Source organism: Hippopotamus amphibius, chromosome X (genome assembly GCF_030028045.1).
Source record: "Hippopotamus amphibius kiboko isolate mHipAmp2 chromosome X, mHipAmp2.hap2, whole genome shotgun sequence".
NCBI classification, from domain to species: domain Eukaryota; kingdom Metazoa; phylum Chordata; class Mammalia; order Artiodactyla; family Hippopotamidae; genus Hippopotamus; species Hippopotamus amphibius.
The window spans coordinates 71290078-71310160 of record NC_080203.1 but is presented as its reverse complement, the minus strand read 5'-3'; the positions used below and the strand labels follow the sequence as shown (position 1 = coordinate 71310160).

Below are 20083 nucleotides of genomic sequence, written 5' to 3'. Positions count from 1 at the left end.
AGGATTTATAGAAGTTTTAATATAACTGGAATGTGGATTATTTTTGACTCACCCTCGTATAATAAATGGTTGTACACGTGTGTTATTGCTGTAATATAAAAACATGAAAATAGATGTTCATTTAAAATTGTTTTTCTGTAGTATTTACTTTTCTGTTACATACATGCTATTTAAATAAAACAATAGGACTAGTTAACAGTGGCAATTAGTAGTAATTAATAGCAGGACTAATTAAATGTAACCATATTTTTCATATTTCTGTCCTGTCACAACAATTTATTTCAGCTCTTGGTTGTTTAAATTTTTTAGGTAATGTTATTATATATTTTTAACATACATAAATATAAAACTTTAAAAAAGGAGAATGTAAACACAATAAAACAAGTTAAACAGTTATCTATTGCCTATATTTAATAAAAAAATTACAATGAAATGTTCCTTTTGGCCCCAGGGTACAGTAGGATATTTTTACTCTTTCCGTTTCTTTTCTAATAATACTTCTCTGAACTTCCTGCAGACTGTAGGACATCCTTCTTTTATGTAGTGATAAAACTGAATATGGTCAAACATGATATTCACTTTGATATGCATCTGTGCTCTTATCAAGCCCACATTATACTGATACCTGGTGTCAGTCCAGTGTGATGACATCAAGCTAAATATCCTTTCAAAAAAAGTGTTTGAGTATGGAATACTCCTGAATATTACCTACTATAAGTAGCGGGTTTTTAGACTCGTAGAAATTAGTTCTCAATTCTCCAAAAAATGCCCATCCACTTAGTACTAGAGGCTTGTCTTGGTAGACCAGCCCTTTGCATCTACACATTCATCATATAGTCTGTCCATGTTTTTGAACTTTCAGAAGCACATTAGATGTCATCATAAATTAAACCTTTCTTTTTCAGGGAAAAAGGGTTTTCAAGCACAAAGGTAATTTGAACTCATGAAATTGTAGTTGGATTCCAAATAAGTAAAAATATTAGTAAAGAAATGAGAGAGTCCTGTTTAACTCAGGTGCCTTTCTGGTGACTTTTTTTTTTTTTTTTTGACTTCTGAAGTAGTCTTATTTACAAACACTGAAGTTTTTTTTTTTTTTTTCCTGTGTCAGTTTTTGTCACGGCCTACACATAACATTGGACAACTTGGGCATAGTTGGTTAATCCTTTTCTAGCCTCATGGCCTTGTCAAAGAGCATCAAGCAGTACAGCATATATATCTCTTTTACTGTAATCCTTTTCTCCATCCTCATCCTCAGTGTATTTCCAAATTAAAGGACACGTTTCTTGTCCTACATTTTGAAAATATGAGTTTACAGCAGGCCAAAATTTAAACATCTTTTCTATGGCCAGTAACAATAATAGTCATCCTGCAGGCACATGTCTTATGGAGGTTATTCCTTCCGTTTAAATAAAGTAAAAAATCGCATTAGGTGCTTCTGCACATTTTGAGAAAGCTGAAAAGTGACTAAAAACTTTCATTATGAAAACTTTAATACCCAAAGTAAGCAAATGATATCCCCCCTTTTTTTAGCAGTATTGTGTACAAGATGTGCAGTACATTTAGCAGATAAGATCTTTTCATTTTCCTTGGTACAAAGTTTATAGACCGACTAGAATGTGCCAAAATTTATATTTGCACTCTCTGCTTGAATATGAACATAGATGAGCAAAATCTAGTTTGTATTTGGACAAGATATCTTCTTTTTTTTATGTTTTTTATAGTTTTTTTTTTAACATTGCCATAGAATTTAAGAAGAAAATTTGAAATTCCAGTTTTTAGGCCAAAGTTCCGAAGAGCTGGCGGGCGGGGGGACATTTTGTTGTTGTTGCCATAATGTGATGCATCACTTGATAAACTTGTAGAAAGTGTGGTCATTGGTAGGCTCTGACAAAATCAGCTCTATACTGTAAGACGCAAACATATCTGTTGTCAAAATTCCCCCTTTTGTTTGCTCACAGAGCATTTTAGCTGCAACCTCTGAATCAAGAAACATAGCATAGTTTCATAGAACAATCAAGGGAACTTTACAGTAATGTGTGTTCACTCATATGGACTCCTCTGACTAATTCAATGGTTGCTATTTTCAACTAAATATTTGGTATCTTATTGGAAAGTGAGAAAACTTTTGAGTGATTGTGAGATTGTCTCCATGTGTGCTTTCACATTCCTTTCTCCACCATACCCAATCCCATATTCTTTTTTGCATATTTTACAATATGCTCTGTTTTGGTTATTTGCTTTCTTTAATCCTCTTGTATGTGTCATTTCATCTGTTGTTAAAATAACACAGTTGGTTAGTTTTCTCTTTTTTGGTGATGTCTGGGAAATGCTGGCATTGGTATTGTTTTCATGTTCATTATTTCAGCTCTTAGAAAACATGGTCACAATATTCACAAAGTTAAAAATCAAACTAGCCTTATATATCCAGAAAAGACAAAAACTCTAATTCGAAGAGATACACACACACCAATGTTCATAGCAGCACTATTTACAGTAGCCAAGACATGGAAGTTTTCAGATTATGGATCATTCACCTCCTTGATTAAGTTTATTCCTAGGTATTTTACTCTTTTTGATGTAATTGTAAATAGGATTATTTGCTTGCTTTCTATTTATGATTCATTATTAGTGTACAGAAAAGCAACAGATTTTTGTTAGAACTGCTTTTGCTGTGTCCCATAGGTTTTGGGTTGTTGTGTTTTCATTGTCGTTTGTTTCTAGATATTTTTTGATTTCCTCTTTGATTTCTTTAGTGATTTCTTGGTTGTTTAATAGTGTTTTCTTTAGCCTCCATGTGTTTGTATTTTTTTTGCACTTTTTTTCCTGTAATTGATATCTAGTCTCATGGCGTTGTGGTCTGAGAAGATGCTTGATATAATTTCAATATTCTTGAATTTGCTGAGGTTTGATTTGTGACCCAAGGTGTGATCTATCCTGGAAAATGTTCTGTGTGCACTTGAGAAGAAAGTGTATTCTGTCGTTTTTGGATGGAATGTCCTATAAATATCAATTAAGTCGAGATGGTCTCATGTGTCGTTTAAAGCTTGTGTGTCTTTATTTATTTTCTGTTTGGATGATCTGTCCATTGATGTAAGTGGGTTGTTCAAGTCTCCCACTATTATTATGTTCCTGTCGATGTCCCCTTTTATAGCTGTTAGCATTTGCCTTATGTATTGAGGTGCTCCTATTTTGGGGGCATAAATATTTACCATTGTGATATGTTCTTCTTGGATGGATCCCTTGATCATTATGGAGTGTCCTTCCTTGTCTCTTGTAATAGTCTTTACTTTAAAGTCTAATTTGTCTGATATGAGTATTGCTACTCCAGCTTTCTTTTGACTTCCATTTGCATGGGATATCTTTTTTCATCCCTTTATTTTCAGTCTATATGTATCCCTTGGTCTGAAGTGGGTTTCTTGCAGGCAGCATGTAGAAGGGTCTTGTTTTTGTATCCATTCAGCCAGTCTGTGTCTTTCGGTTGGAGCATTTAATCCATTTACATTTAAAGTGATTATTGACATGTGTGTTCCAACTACCATTTTCTTAATTGTTTTGGGTTTGTATTTGTAGGTGTTTTCCTTTTCTTGTGCTTCCTATTTAGAGAAGCTCCTTTAGCACTTGTTGTAAGGCTGGTTTCGTGGTGCTGAATTCTCTTAACTTTTGCTTGTCTGGAAAGCTTTTGATTTCTCCCTCAAATCTGAATGAGATTCTTGCTGGGTAGAGTATTCTTGGCTATAGGTTTCTCTCTTTCAGGACTTTCAGTATATCCTGCCATTCCCTTCTGGCCTGCAGAGTTTCTGTAGAAAGGTCAGCTGTTATCCTGATGGGTTTTCCCTTATATGTTGTTTGTTGCTTTTCTCTTGTTGCTTTTAATGTTTTTTCTTTGTGTTTAATTGTCGTTAGTTTGATTAATATGTACCTTGGTGTATTTCTCCTTGGGTTTATTCTGTATGGGACTCTCTGTGCTTCTTGGACTTGATTAATTATTTCCTTTCCCGTGTTGGGGAAGTTTTCCACTATAACCTCTTCAAATATTTTTTCTGACCCTTTCTTGTTTTCTTCTTCTTCTGGGATGCCTATATTTCGAATGTTGGTACACTTAATGGTATCACTGATGTCTCTGAGACTGTCTTCTAATCTTTTTATTCTTTTTTCTTTTTCCTGCTCTGTGGCATTTATTTCCCCCATTCTATCTTCCAACTCACTTATTCATTCTTCTGCCTCAGTCATTCTGCTGGTTATAGCATCTAGAGTATTTTTAATTTCAGTTATTTTGTTATCCATTGCTGTTTGTTTTTCTGAGTCCTTATGAACTGTTTCTTGTACTTTATTTTGTTATCAAGATTTTGTGTCATTTTTACTATCATTACTCTGAATTCTTTTTCAGGCATTTTTCCTATTTCCTCCTCGTTTATTTGGTCTTGTGGTTTTTTTTCCTGCTCCTTTGCCTGCATGGTGTTTCTTTGTTTCCTCATGGTTGTCCAAACTTTTGGGGTTGCTTGTCCTGGTGATAGAGGTGTTTATAGAAGACTGTCCAAGCCTCAGACTAATGTCCAAGTGTTGAGTTAAACTAATACTAAGTCTAGGAAACACATACATGTATAAGACACAGAATTACTGAATCCATTAGGACATAAGGCTCTGGAAAGACCTGACAGAACCCCAGTGTGCTATCAGATATTCAAAGAGAAACCCAACAGAAATTGACAACTGAAACAGAACAAATCAGAGACAAAAGCAAAAGCAAACAAACAAATAAATAACACCTTACACATACAAGCACTAATCCAGGGAGATTATGTAAGCTAGAATCAAATATAGAAAAGAGCTAGAGTACTACCAGATAGAATGGAGATTCTCAGAATGAAATTAGACAAGTGTACTAAGAACTAAGATAAAGACAAAAACCTAATATTAAGTACCAAGGTTGTGCATCATCTGGAGAATAGAGCAAGGAGTCTGAGCAGATTGTTAATGTTGCTTATAAGTATGTTAAAATAAAATAAACTAAAAATGCCTGGAAGACAGGGGAACAGAAGAGTGTAGTGTGATTGGAAATATGCAAATAAAAAGAAAGGAATAGAAATGTATAAAAGATAGGGATGAAAGGAAAGTATGAGAGATATATTGTCCATACTACCAAAAACTTAGCTAGAAATAGAAGTATATAAAAAGGCAAAAAATAAAAATAGAATAAAAAATATCATTAAAAAATTATGTTATAAAACCTGTAGATCCCTTAGGACTAAGATCGTAATTAATAAAGGAAAAAAAAACAGAACTGATCCCAGAACATCCAGTTCAAAAGGATTGATACTACTATTTCTGTCTCCTTAGCGTCTCAGCTGTAAGTGTCCTTCTACTTGCCTTGGGTTTTTTTGCATTATTCTGTGGCCAGCAGAGCTTCCTTTATTTTTCATCTGTAAGCGTCGGTGTGTGGGGAGGGAGAGGGTACAATAGTGGCTCCTTCCCCTGGGAGTGAGTGAGCAGTGGCACACTGTTGTTTCAGTTGGGCTTGGAGGTGCCTGTTGCAGAGGGACGCCGGTGGCTCAGGTGTCAACAGAAAGTCTCAGAGATGGGCCTCTCTCAGGGTTTTTTTTTTTTTTTCTCGGCAGCCTCCCTGCTGCTGGCATTCCAAGGGGTTTTAATCTAGCCCCGCCCGAGTGCCTGAGGGTACTTGTTATCCATGAATGCCTTAGGTGGCCCACAGGGCGTCTCTCCACTGCCTGTTGCAGAGGCACCAAAAGAGAGAGAGAGGCTATGCCCACGGCTCCTCCCCCTCGCCCATGAGCCTGCAGCATCCAGCTGCCATCATGGCCGGGTAGCTCTCAGGGGCAGGCACTCCTCGCTGCGGACCTCTTCCCTCCTGTCCTCTTGGTCCGTCACCTTACTGGCAACAATTTTTCTCACCCTGAACCAGCTCTCCATTTCCCATGCTCCCACTCCCGGACCCTCTGTTCAGCTGTGAATCGACATCTCGGTCCGGGAACGCTGAGCTGCGGTGCGGACCCTCTGTATGTTTCTCACTCCCTCCCGTCTGCCACAGCTCCGCTGCTTCACCCTCTTTGAGCCGTCGTAGATGCCTCCCTACTGGTTATGTTGGGATCCTTGTGGTCCTTTCTGGTGTCCGTGCTCATCTGCCAGTGTTCAGCTGGTTCTCTGTGGGAATTATTGCGTCCTTCGGTGCATTCCCGATGCATCTGTGGAGAGGGATGCATTCCACGTCCCTCTGCTTCGCCGCCATCTTTCTCTCTCTCTCTCTCTCTTTGCTTTTTAGTACACTTTGGCCATCTATCAACAAGCTTTCGTATTCCCTCATTAAAGAATGTTTTAGGTTGAGCTGCAAGCCACGAGTGCACTGCTGTCTTCAGTTCTTCATCAATAGTGAATCTTCGTCCTCATAGGCCTGCTTTCAAGGCACCAAACAGGTGAAAGTCCAATGGAGCAAGATCAGGACTTGATCCTGATCTAGGGAGGATGCTTTAACACCTCAAAATGAAGTTTTTGCAGTGTGTCAACAGTGTGGGCAGAAGTGTGTGGACATGCATTGTCATGCAAGATCACAACGCCCTTGGATAGCAGTCCTCTACATTTAATCTGAAGTTTAGGCTTCAGCTCTTCAATAAACATCTCACTGTAATGAGCACTGTTAATTGTTGAACCTTTTTCCTGATAATGTTCCAATACCAGCCCTTGAGAATCCCAGAACACTGTAAGCATCAATTTCCCAGCTGATGGTTGACCTTTGAACTTTTCCTTGGTCAGCGATTCAGGATGTTTCCGTTCCATACTCTGCCGTTTTTCTCAGGCTTGTAGTGATGAATCCATGTCTCGTCACCAGTAATGATTCTCTTTAAGAAACTTTCACCTTCCTTAGAGTATTGGTCCAAAATTTTGTTTGCAGATATCCAAACGCTTTGGTTTATGCTCTTCCGTGAGTTGTTTTGGTACCCATCTGTGGATTACTTCGTTTTGAGTTGTTAAAGCGTCCTCTCTATAGTCCTGATCTTGCTCCATCAGACTTTCACTGGTTTGGTTCCCTGAAAGCAGCCCTATGAGGACAAAATTCACTTCTGATGAAAAAGTGAAGACAGCAGTGCATTCGTGGCTCGCAGCTCAGCCTAAAACATTTTTTAATGAAGGAATATGAAAGCTTGTTGACAGATGGCTAAAGTGTATTGAAAAGCAAGGAGATTATGTTGAAAAATGATGTACTTGTCTTTTCCAAAAGTCAATTAAGATAAATTCTACAGCCAGAGTGCGGGTAATTTTTGACTTACCTTTGTATGTAACTTAAAGTTGATTTTGCTAGTTTAGAGGCAAATAATTTGTATAAATATAATTTCTTGTCAAGTTGATATTTATCATTGATGTATCCTAATTGTGGCCTCTATATTAGATAAAATCATGCTTGTAATAACCATAATTTTAAAGGCTCATATAAAATTCAGTAATTTATACGTGTGAATTAGGTGAGATAGCAATAGAGAACTAGAAAAAACAATATAGTTTACAATGAAACATTTACATGGTGAAATATTTCATATACAAATGATTAAGAGAATATTTTATAAAGCTGAGGGCAATTAGAAGAAGATTTCTTCTCAATAGTTAATATTTAGACAGAGATGGTAAATTTTAAATACGAAAACATACCCCATCCAATTTTTACTCTGTGTGCATGGATCTTTCCCTTTATATATGGTTTTTTAGGGGATCCAGGCTTATCTGGACAGGTGGTATATTTTACTTCTCCACTGGGTTTGCTCCTTCCTTCCATACTGTAGGCAAAGATCTGCTTGAGTAAAAGAGAATACTTTGGTTGACCACTGGGAATAAATGTCTGATTTGAAAATGTGCAGTTTGCAAATAACATTGTAAAGCAAGTTATTTGATTGAAAATTTCTGAGAACTAAATACAAAATAGTTTTAATTTCAACCCCAAAAGACATTCATTTTTATCTTTAGTGTAGTGTATAGTTTTATATTAAAATATGATACAAGTTTGTAAATTATAGCCACATACCCTGAACTTGTATGTAGTACTTCTCTGAAGATTTCTTATAGTGCATGAAAGGCCTTCTCCATTGTACTTAGGTTTAAAACCTAACCCCTGGAAATGAAATACAATGAATTTAGGAATAAGGCAGGCCTGGGTTCAAGTTCCAACTTCAACTTATTTTCCATCTGGGTGGTCCTGAGAAAGCCCCTTAGTCTTGCTGAACTTCAGTTTCTCTATAGAAAAAAGTGGAGATAATTTCTACTTTAAAGGGCTCCTTTTTTCAGGATGTAATGAGATAATGTATATGAAGGCATTTAACATATTACTTATACAAAACACTTCTTAATGTTAGTTGTTTTATTTAAAATGTGGTAAAATATACATAACAAAATTTACAGCTGCTTTTCAAGTTGACTAGTCTATTCAGTATGGACGTGAAAGTTCAGAATGGAATGAAACACTTTGCGCACCACTCACATCAGGAATCCAGGGAGATTAGGAAATGGCTTGCCCTGGCAGAAGTAAGTAGGAGATCTGTGTGACTATGCAAGTTTGTCCAGGGTAGGCCCAAAGATAAACAACTAACACACTTCTCTGAGTCTCTGTTCTGCTGTTATGGCTGTTGCTGCTTCTAACTAATTTGCAGGGACTTGAGTATCTTCAGATCTCCCTGTACAGGCTTACCTAACCTTGGCTCTGCATTGGTCCCATCCAGAACACTGAGACTCAGGAGTCAAGCAATTTGATTCAAAGTAAGTTAATTCAATTAAAAATTTATTTTTTCAGTGTAAAATGCATATAAAATATACCCAAGACTGAAGTTGAAGACTAAAGCATATGAAAGGAAAACTTACAGATCCTGCTTCCTCCATTTCTAGTACATAAGTAAGACTGTCATTTGGGTTTGTGTTAGTTGGGGCACACCATTCTAGTGACAAATTACAGATTCCTGCTTCTTTCAGCTTAGGGGGTGAAGGTGTTGGAGGCATAGTTCCTGATGTATGGAAGACTGCTATTTCACTGAAATCACTGAAAAATAAATGAAGATGGGAAAATTAGTAACAAGTTCTTATTGAAGTATAGACTTTTAAATATTGCAATAACTCAATGTACCTCAAGCCAAAGTTATTTTTGGCAGCTAATCTGAATGAATATTTCATAGAAGCATTCAGTTTAAGGATCTTGTGCTGTTTCATGGTACCTATATAGCAACTTTTGAAGTCTTCACCTTTGCCCTTAATAATATACACAAAATATTAGAATATTATAAGATGCTACAAATAACGAAAATTCATAATATTAACAATCATTTACAAATAAGTGCTTTTAAAAAATAAAACTGCTTACCTCATCCCATTCCAAAAGGAAGCTGTTTATTTTGGAACCATTATCATTGGAACCCTAAAAATATCAGAAAGATAAAATTATGATGAGCTGTTTTTACATAATACATATATACACACATATATATGTATATGTATATACATATGTGTATATGTATATATATAATATATATAATTAATCTGCTTACATTTATTTTTGAAGCAATCCAGATTTTAAAGTTAAAATGCACTTTTTATAGCCTATAGCACATGCCAGATTTTGTGTTTTGTTGTGTTTCCCAAATTTTATGCAATGAAGAAAGTTAGTGCTTAAGTAAATTAAGAGGTAGAGTTATTGGTAACCAAAATTATAAACAAATTTAGGTTGTAGAAATTGACATTTCAACTTTAATTAATTATTGAAATTCTGATTGACATTTCTCAATTTACTCGATGCTCAATATAGACAGAAAGAAGAGAAAGATAATTATGGAGAAGGAAAAGTGCTAGGTAAATAGGTCAGATGAGGCATGCAAAATTTCATATTTAAATTCAAGACAAAGTAGAAAGAATGTTTTTAAATTAAAAAACATTTTGAGGTGCTTTTGGCAATAAAATCCTTACTTTCCACTATAAATTCAGGCTGTTCTTGGATCGGTTAATCAGTTTGGGTGCAAGTGGAGGGTCTGGTTTGCAACCTGGAGTTGTGAAGCTAACCACTTCAGACACAGTTTTGTGTGCTGAGTCTCTTATGGTTGTAATTCTAAAAAAGTAATGACAATTGTTGTAAGCTTTCAAATATTTATCCAAACATATGTACTAAATTGCATGCTTGAGTTTCCAGATACATTTCTTAGGAGGTAATTATAAACATTTTTCCAATTGAGTGAAGCTGTATCTTTGCAAATAACGGGTCCCAAATCACCCTTTTACTTGTTTTAAATGAAAGAAAGTGAACTAATGCTGGATTTGTAGGGAGTTGTTTTGAAGCTTGCATGAAAGACCACTCTGCTGGCAAGTAGCAAGGCTGACTATAGGAATCATAGGTAGTGAGCTGATACAGACTTGGGAGTCTGGCTGGCTACAAGATGGGGGGAGGTTGTGTAGGATGGAGTTCTTACCTTACAAAATAGGCCATGGATGGCTGTAGGTCAAGTACAGTAAATGTAACTGCATCACCACTGTGAAGATAACCTTTGTTTATAACAGATCTCACACAGATTTAAAAGCTATATGATAGTCTTAATGTTATATATTTAACTGATAAAGAAGCACAATTCTCATTAAAATTTAGATAATTTTAACACATTTATAAGAATGCAAAAATATGATATTAATAATTCAAAATTCTTCATTTGCATGCCAAATTAATATACCTATAAGAAGTGAAATTTTATTTTACCACTCCAACTTCTTCACACTGTACTAATACAGATTTGTCTTTAACTAGCTTATTTTAAATTGTGTTGGTATGAAAAGCCTCAAAGACACCATGCATCACACAATTTATTTGTTCACACTGAGCAATCTTTTTGGGGTGGCCACCTATCTGCTACAGTGTAAAGAGTGGCTGTGCACCCATGCCTACATCTTCCTGAGCAAATAGTCATAGGTACGTAGGTGTACTCTACCACCTCAAGGAGCTTCCTCAGGTTCTAAACCCTGAAATAGCCTCTGAAAAGAGCTAAAAGATTGTCACTTCTAAGCAAAGGCTGATGCTTCTAGGCAAAGGCCTCTCAAGGTTGTAGGGTGATCAGAGGAACAAACAAAAGTATATTTTTGTAAAAAAACAGTGACTTTTGTGCAATACATAACACCAGAAAAAGACCATTATGTAAATTCATGCAAAGCTTAATTTTATAAATCGCTTTTCATCATATCTTACATCTTCTCATCCCTCTACTCAATATAGAAGATTGTGTATTATAATTTTTAAATTAAAAAATTTCTAGTTGCTAATTATAAAAGAAATAAAACTCTACATAATAACTAATTACATTTAAATTTTCACTTTGTGTGTCTGAATAAAGATGACAAATTCTAGCAAATAAAAGTTATGTTATGATTTTTAAAGTGCTGTATAGACAGCTCCAGATCTCTGACTTATTTCCTGCCTAGTTGTTTGGTGGGCAAGAGAATTTCTCTTTCTTCCCTACTTGGGATTTCCTTTCCACTGTGTGTCTCTCAGGTTGTTATCTTTCAGATTGCATGTCCCTATCCAGTCGAGAAGCTGGTGGAAGTGGTTGGGTATACTCTTACTGTATCCTCCATTGTATCCTCTCTAGTTCTGGTTTTATTTTCTGGGCACATTCCTAAACTCATCCTACTGCTATCATAGTTCTACATTATAACCAGTTCCTATAATGAAATCACCAGGAAAGCCCAAGTCTTATATTCCCATTGCAATGCAAATACCCCCCTTGTGTACCCAAAGGCCTACCATCATGTGAAACTTTCTTTTGCCCTAAAATGACCTAAGTGAAAAAAAGAGAAGAGAGATTTGGAGGCAATCTTTTCTCCTCCAAGTCTAAACTTGTCAAATAGGAAATCTGTAAACTGAAGAGACTCAACCAGTTGATATTTAAGGTTCCCCTCAGTTCTAAAATACCTATGATTTAATGCATTTTGTGAACTGACCTGGCAACCTACCGCCACTTATGAAACTATTTCCATAGAAATTGCACTCAAAACTTGGAAAAAACTGCAGAAAAATCTTTTGAACTTAGCCTCAGTATAAGTTGAGGTCGATATGCTAGATAGCATATTTGAATTGAATTATGTGAAATGAGAGATGATTAAAAAGATACTTACATATACACATTTTTATATTTTCCATTTTTACCATTGTTAGATATTGCTAATTCAAATGTTACAGGAGATTTAGTATGATTGCATTTCTCAGAACCATGTGGTTTCCATGAAATAACAGCAGATCTTGTTTGAATATCAGAAATCTAAAATAAATAACAAAAATTCAAGTAGGATACTTAAAAATTATAATCTGTAATTTTTGATGTAATCTTTCCCTAAGTCTTTATTTATTTATTTATTGGCTGCATTGGGTCTTCGTTGCTGCATGCCAGCTTTCTCTAGTTGCAGCCAGTGGGGGCTATTCTTTGTTGTGGTGCGGGGGCTTCTCATTGCGGTGGCTTCTTTTGTTGTGGAGCATGGGCTCTAGGCACATGGGCTTCAGTAGTTGTGGCTTGAGGGCTCAATAGTTGTGGCTCATGGGCTCTAGAGCACAGGCTCAGTAGTTGTGGCACAGGGGCTTAATAGCTTGGCAGCATGTGGGATCTTCCCGGACCAGGGATTGAATCCATGTCCCCTGCATTGGCAGGCGGATTCTTAGCAACTGCACCACCAGGGAAGTCCCCCTGAGTCTTGTTTGATGCTAAGTATATCATTCTTCTCATATTAGGTGCTTAATACTGTGATTAAACAATGAGCCATTAATATTATCTTTAACAATGCAAAACTGGTTCTTTATGTATTGAATAGCTAAAGGAGATTATGAAATTTTAACCAGGTAAAGGCTTCAAATTAAAATTGTGCTACAGAAAAATATCAGTGAATTTACATGTTTTACAGTGACAAAGTAAATTAAAAGAAATACTTAAATATTCACTTTAGTTACTTACTACAGGCTTCTCAATGCTGAAACAGCATGACGTTCCATGTTCTGTTCTGCATTCTAAAAGTAGAAAAGCACCCCAAAACAAAATATTACATTGGCAAAAACAAGAGAAAGAAGTTGGATGTCTATTATCCAACTACAAATACATCATCACCAAGAGATCTACTAACACCTATTAGCAATTTACATTAAAAGTTTTAAAAGAAGAAAGCAGTCGAAAGTGTATACTATTAAATAAACTCTAATAAAAGATGAACCAAAATCCTCAATTTAAATAAAATTATGTGAACTTGTTAGGATGGTAGAGTAACTTGGAATGTTTTACTGGCAGACAACTAGAAAAAAATATATGGTATGTACATAAGATACCTGACACATTTTGCATGAGGGTGGTCATTTCTCCATAATTTAAAAAGACAGCTTAATTGTGGTTTTGTTAAGAATTTAGAGGTAAGGGTACAAAGAAGGCCAGAGGAAATGGAAGCAGAAAATGGCACCTAGATATTTAAAATGCACTGAGATTCCTAAACATTAGGATGTCTGTTCACTGGTGAGGAAACCAAACTCCTCACCTTACCTTTTTCTATAGTATTTGATGATGGGCTCTTGCTTTGTTTTCCACCAGGTTTCTGCTTGATGTCTCCACTTCCTGTATCATTCCATTTGTTTCCATGACTAGTTTCAACATGAGTACTGGCAGCATTGGAAGTGCTGGCAGCATTGTCTATATTGAGAGAACCATCAGTGGCAGAAGTAGTGGGAACACTTTCAGAGATGGGAGTGTTGGGAGCATTGTCAGAAATGGAAGAGCTTGGAATGCTGTGACTAGGTGACGGTGTGGGAGTACGGTCAGAGGTGGACGTCTCAGAGGCATAATTAGTGCTGAAAGGGCTCTGAACACTATTTTCAGTGGTGGAAGGGTTCAGAGCAGTGTCTGTGATGGAAGCACTAGGAGCACGGTCAGTGGAAGAATTGTAGTGAGTATCGTCAGATACAAGTGCTTGGAGGGTGGTCAACAGTGTGAGTAGTGGGAGTATTGTTAGCAGTGTAAATGTTCAGAGCATTGTTCACAGTGTAGGTGCTCAAAGTATTTTTGGCAGTGTAGGTACTTGGAGCATTGTCCACAGTGTAAGTGCTGGAAGTGTTGTCCACAGTGTAGGTGCCTGAAGTACTGTCAACAGTGTAGGTGCTTGGAGTACCAGGAATACTGGAAAAATCTTTATCTTTGTTCAAAAGCAATGAGGTGTTGATATTCTTGTGTTCACCAATTTGGCGTTCTTTCATTTTTTTCTTCATATGTTCTCTCGTTTTAGCAGCCCTTTCATCAATTTGGTTGTAATTTGCTCTTCTATGGGAATAGGTTTCTAAAAGAGATAATGGAATACTGTTTAATAATTATAATATTACATATCTCAAAATCTTTTAAATCTTCTTTTCAAACCACCAAAACGCACTGATAAGCCATGCTTTACTTCAAAAAATGTTTCTACTTTGCTTTAATACAGATATTAGGTATGTATGTGTGTATGTGAGTATTTATTATGTATTGAAATACAGAAAGAAAAACATGAGCAAATACAAACAGTGTTTTCTAGGGAGTAACTCCACTTCCAAATTTTAGGTTCCTAAGATGATTGTGTCTTTTATATTCCCACTGTATGTTATTAATAATGAAAACATTTTTAATGATTTTCAATATGATTTTATAGACCCAGTCAATAAAATAAATATCATAAATCATATGCTATATCAAAGTACAAAAATTTATAGAAAATTCTGTTTATGGGCATTTTGCCTGATACAAACCAGTAACTATTATCATCAATTCTAATATATACTCATGAAATGCAGTCATTCATAGAAATGTTACTTTTTAAATTTTAATAATTGCCCAAAGCTGTTAATTTTAACAAACTCAAAATATTTTATGTTTAAGAAAATTATATACTACCATGCTGCTCATGGTATATAAAGGCTGCTGGTGGTGGCAGCAGCTGCTGTGGCACAGCCTCTTGGATGTAAGGTGGTAGAAACTCCCCTTGAGCTGAGGGATACATCAGTTGAGGGGCTTGTGGATACAAAGGAGAAGCTGGTGCAATGATGTGTGATACTTGTTGTAGAGGAGCAGACATGGTCATGTGGTAGTCAGTTGTCTGAGGCACGATGATAATTTTTCGAATCCCATTTTCTTCCACCACCTAAGATGGAAAACAGAATCATATAAACATATTAGAATCCATAAAAATCAGCATTTTCCTACTAAGTTTTAGATTTATAGTCTGTGCTCTTAAACCATAAAGGATCAAAACCCAATAATCAAGTGAAACTATGTCAACGGGAGGCAAGATCATTCTTCCTTTTCCCCACTTGTATAGCATTCAAAAATGTAATTTTTGACAAAGAGATAATATATTGACGTGGTTCAAAACCATAAAGTATAAAAAAATACATGAAAAGTTTCCTTCCTAACCCTTATTTCCTCAATGCCCCCCTTCAGTAGATAACTACTGTTCTTGGTTTCTTATGAAACTGTCCAGAATTTCTTTAGGTCTTGCAAGCAAATAAGAATACAGATTCTTATTTTTCTTCCTTCTTAATTACATACAAGTAGCATTATTTGCACATTCTGTAGTTTGTTTTTTTACAATAGAAATTTATCTTGAAGATCTTTCTATATCAATACATAGGGCTTCCCCATTTTCTTGCACTGCTGCTTAGTGCTCCACTATCTGATTAAATGGATATACTACAACAGCCCCCATTGAAAAGCATGCAGGTTGTTTCCAGCCTTTTGTGATTACAAACAATATTGTAACAAATAATCTTGTGCATTTGTTATTCCAGATTTATAACAATACAACTTTGGATAAATTCCTCAAAGTAGAATTGCTGGGTGAATGGGTATATATGCATTTGTTTTGTTGTTAGATATTGCCCAAATAGACAATTCCATTTAGAATTAAAGCCTATTATATTGACTTTGGTGTGTTCTTGATCTCTACAGCCATGCAATAGAAAAAGACATATTATCAATTATAAAATTCCTGAGGCCATGTAATATCTCAATCTCTATAGGAGCCAAACCTCCCTGCCCATTTTAGGTGTTTAGTAAACATTTGAGGAAGTTTTAAAAAGTGCCCTTTGTAGTCTAGCAACTGAAAATGAAATACTACTGAACTGAAAATACTAAGTAATTTTTGGGACTAAAGTCCACACACTGTCAGAAGCCTTTACTGTAGCAACTGTAATAAATAATTGATTGGTTAAAATACTCAGAAACAAAAAGCAATGGAGGATTAATGAATATGAAGAGATACAAATTCATTAGATGAATAAGGCATTATTTTCAAGACAGTCTAGGGAGGTTTGGTTAAACATCACTGCAGTTGCTTTTTAGCACTGATGATAACAATAAAGTGAATAAATAAATAGTATTCCAGAAGTTCTCATATCATATAGTAACATAATGAAAACTGTTATGTGATGGCTTAGTGCTAAACACCAAATAAAATCACAGTAGAATACCTGAAACGTGTAACCAGGAGGCAGATATATTGGTGGCAAAGTACCACCTGGTGACATCAGAGGTACATCGGCAGGTCCTAAACAAGAATTATTATTAATAAAATTTTAAATAATTTTTAAAAAGTCCATTTAACTTTGCACAGTGAAAACTAACTCCAAGCTTTAACAATAGTCAACCATTTTGAAAGTGTATGTTGTTTACTTACATAGGAGACTAGGTAAGAATGTAGATGAATCAATACAAATTCATCACAACTGATGGAAAATAACCAAGGCACATAATGGGGATTGGGTGAAATTTATATTATAAAAGTGTTGACAAAATACACTGCTAGTAAAAATAAACTTCCAGTATAATTGTCTTTTACTTACCCATTCTTTCTCACCTATCATATTTGTATATTGAATAATAGAAGTTTTACTTTACACCATAAGACAAATTTTATAGTGATGTTACATAGCAAAAGTTAAATAAATTTTATTTTAAGGTTTTTAACCAATAATAACAAAGTGAAATAATTTTGGGAAACAACATAACATAGAGAAGGACCCAGTGCTACTCATGTGATACCTTACTTTTTTTTTTTTAGGCGATACCTTACTTTTATACTAGGTATTCTTACTATCTTAAACACACAATTACATAGGAAATAGAAGTACAACACAGAATGGAGACATTTATATGTCATCATTCTTTTGTTTATCTGAAATTATTATAATTAGTGCTTAGTTTTAAAAATATATGTGGCTTTGAAGGCATAGAATGGTAATTTACTGTTAATAAGGGGGAAAATAATAAAGATGAGTTCATGATAAACTTTATATAGCAGCCATATGGAATCCAACACTAAATGATCTTTTAAAGCCTTTTGAGACATACCTCACAATTACCTTTGGATGCAAAATAATTGGCATAAAAATGGAAACAATCACCACACTTTGAAATAATTAATAGTAAATCTTAAATGAAGTAAATATTTATTAACTTTGTATTACTACTGAAGTAATTCTGTATGCTATACATTTGCTACATATACATGTATATGTATAGATAGATATCGAATTGGTAATAGTTATATATAAATAATAGATATATATAGATAGATATCAAATTGTTAATAGTTGTATATAAATAACTTCCCCACCTGTTATACATTGTTCTATCTTAAATGTCTAGTATAGTGCTGGAACATGGTAGGCACTAAAAAATACTTGTTGAATGTATGAATGAGTGAACTGTCTGAAGCACTCAGCAGTCTCTTGTAGGAGAACAGTCTAAAACTATCAGTGGTTGTCAATATCTCCAAATTCTGGACTTTTTCAAATGGGATTCTTGAGTTAATCTTTAATTTTTATAAGTACCTTAGATGAAGGTCTCTAGTAAGACTAGCAAGATGAGTCCTGGTTGTTCTGTTGATATTATGCTCCTATGAGGAATATATAAATTTAAGAGCGTTTGATATGGCTCAAACAAAAAGGGATATTAAGGGATTAGATTACTAGTAAAATCATTTCACACTAATATTTAAATTCACCTCTATTTGATATCAGACAACACATATACAATAATACTTTTACTGACCTTGAATATTCTGAATGTCCCCATCATCAGACTTGATGGTGAGGGTCTCCCCAGGGTTAACTTGCACCAATATAATCTGCAAAAAAAAAAAAAATTCTTTAATGATATACTTTTCTATTAATCTATGAAAAATCATTATTATCTTTTTGAAAAATATTCAGAGTCACTAATTATTGGGGTCTCAAAATGCTCAAAGAGAAGAGTACAACTGGATCAAAGGGCACTTAGGAGAAATTCATACCCCTAAATATGAGCAGGTCCTCCCTCACCCAAATAAAACTTAATATAAGATCAAAGAAAATAGGTGCATTGAGATGGAAAAACCAAATCCTACCTGCCAAAAAAACCCTGCAAAAAAATGTAAAACAGAAAACAAAACTTATCTGAAGGTAAAATTCAGACATACTTGTTGTATCCAGTACTGAGGACAAGAAGGCCATCTGGTATATCTCTTGGGATGAGTCACCATTTGTGAATAATTAGTAGTACACTGTGTTCCAACAGTGGTGTCCAGATAACTCTCCATCTAGTAAATAAAGTAATTTTAACTTCAATAAGGTCATTTTTATCTCAGCTCCTTTTGACATGGTGATGTCAAACAAAACTAGAAGCTAGAAGTACAATGTTTGCTCATTTTTTTAAGCTCCAAAGAAAAGTTAAGTGACCTTTTCACATTACATATGTAGTTAGGACTTTTCTTTCTTTTTTTTTCTTCGTCTTTTTCATTGGGTTCATAATCTTTAATGTTTTCTCTTACACAAATAAAGAGCACAGGTACAGTGGGCATGAGTTCTTTGGGAATGCATCAGGGAACATGAGTCTGCCATCCAGATGGAGGTCACCTGCTCCCATGCCCACCAGCAATGCTGGAGGAGGGGGTTCCTATAACCCCACATCATAACCAACACTTGACACTATTCAGCTTTCTCATTTCTGTGCAGCTAGTATTTGCCAGTTGATACCTCATCGTTTAAATTTCTATTTCTCTGGTTACTAATGACTTTGAGCATCTCTTTATACATCATTGGTCTTTTGAGTTTTCTCTTCTGTAAGAAGCCTGTTCATATTCTTTGCCCATTTTTCTACTGGGGCTTCTTTTCTTATGTATCATGGGTATTGATTTTTTGTCAGATTTAAACATTGAGGGCATTGTCTCTCAATATGTTATCTGTCTGTTCATGTTGTCCAGGGTGCCCTTTGTGGAACATAAATCCTTTATCTCAATATAAGCAACTTCACCAGTTACTATTATCCTCCTTTTGCCTTTATGGTTTGTACTTTTGGGGTTTTATTTCAGAAGTTTTTCCCCATCTCTAGGTCACAAAGTTATTTTCCTGTATTTTCTCCTATTATCTTAATGGTTTTGCTTTTCACATTTGGCTCTTTAATCTATTTGGAGTTCACCTTTGTGAGTGGCCTTAGGTAGGACTTTTATTGAATAGATTACTTTAAATGAGTATATGCTAAATCTGAACTACACCCTCTCTTTCTTGCTGGGGACCAATTCTATGGGTAGAAGTCATTGCTGCACAAAATGATACTTTTAAATATTAGAAAGTTGAACTCACAGCTATGAATGAGTATGAAGGAACCTGAGTCATATTTTAAAATCATTCATCAGAATAAACTGTGGGTAGTATAACTTTAAGACACAACATCAGAACTTCTGAGCCAATCAAAGGAGGCTGCAAAAGAAGCTAAATCTGCCCAAAATGAGGTTATATATGGCCTAAGGTAGTGTTAAATGTCACTCAAGCAACTTTAAAAGGCCTTAAAAGATAAATAGATGTTGATGAAAAGACTAAAAACTTCCAAACTAAGTGACCAATCATAAAAAGTGATGCACTTTTTCTAAATAAAAGCTAATACTGAATTCAAGATAAATTTGACCAGTCATGATGCGGAAAAAAAAAAAAAAAAAGCAAAACCACCCTTACCTGATGCATGGGATCCCCACTGATAACTGGAGCTATAGGAGGTATTTCAGTAAGAGCAGGTGCAAGCCCGTGTTCAGTCAT

At 35.2% G+C, this 20083-nt stretch overlaps 1 protein-coding gene across 1 annotated transcript in view; it reads right to left on the bottom strand.

The window, feature by feature from the left end:
* LOC130841479 (fibronectin type III domain containing protein 3C1-like) overlaps window positions 1–20083 on the bottom strand; it is a 21838-nt gene extending 1755 nt beyond the window's left edge. The window contains 16 exon segments of the mRNA XM_057717627.1: window positions 7657–7795; window positions 8027–8113; window positions 8857–9031; window positions 9116–9237; window positions 9350–9403; window positions 9949–10087; window positions 10446–10505; window positions 12136–12278; window positions 12963–13015; window positions 13536–13958; window positions 14068–14322; window positions 14910–15156; window positions 16484–16560; window positions 18066–18141; window positions 18472–18591; window positions 20003–20083. Of these exon segments, the coding sequence (XP_057573610.1) occupies window positions 7657–7795; window positions 8027–8113; window positions 8857–9031; window positions 9116–9237; window positions 9350–9403; window positions 9949–10087; window positions 10446–10505; window positions 12136–12278; window positions 12963–13015; window positions 13536–13958; window positions 14068–14322; window positions 14910–15156; window positions 16484–16560; window positions 18066–18141; window positions 18472–18591; window positions 20003–20083 (2251 nt within the window).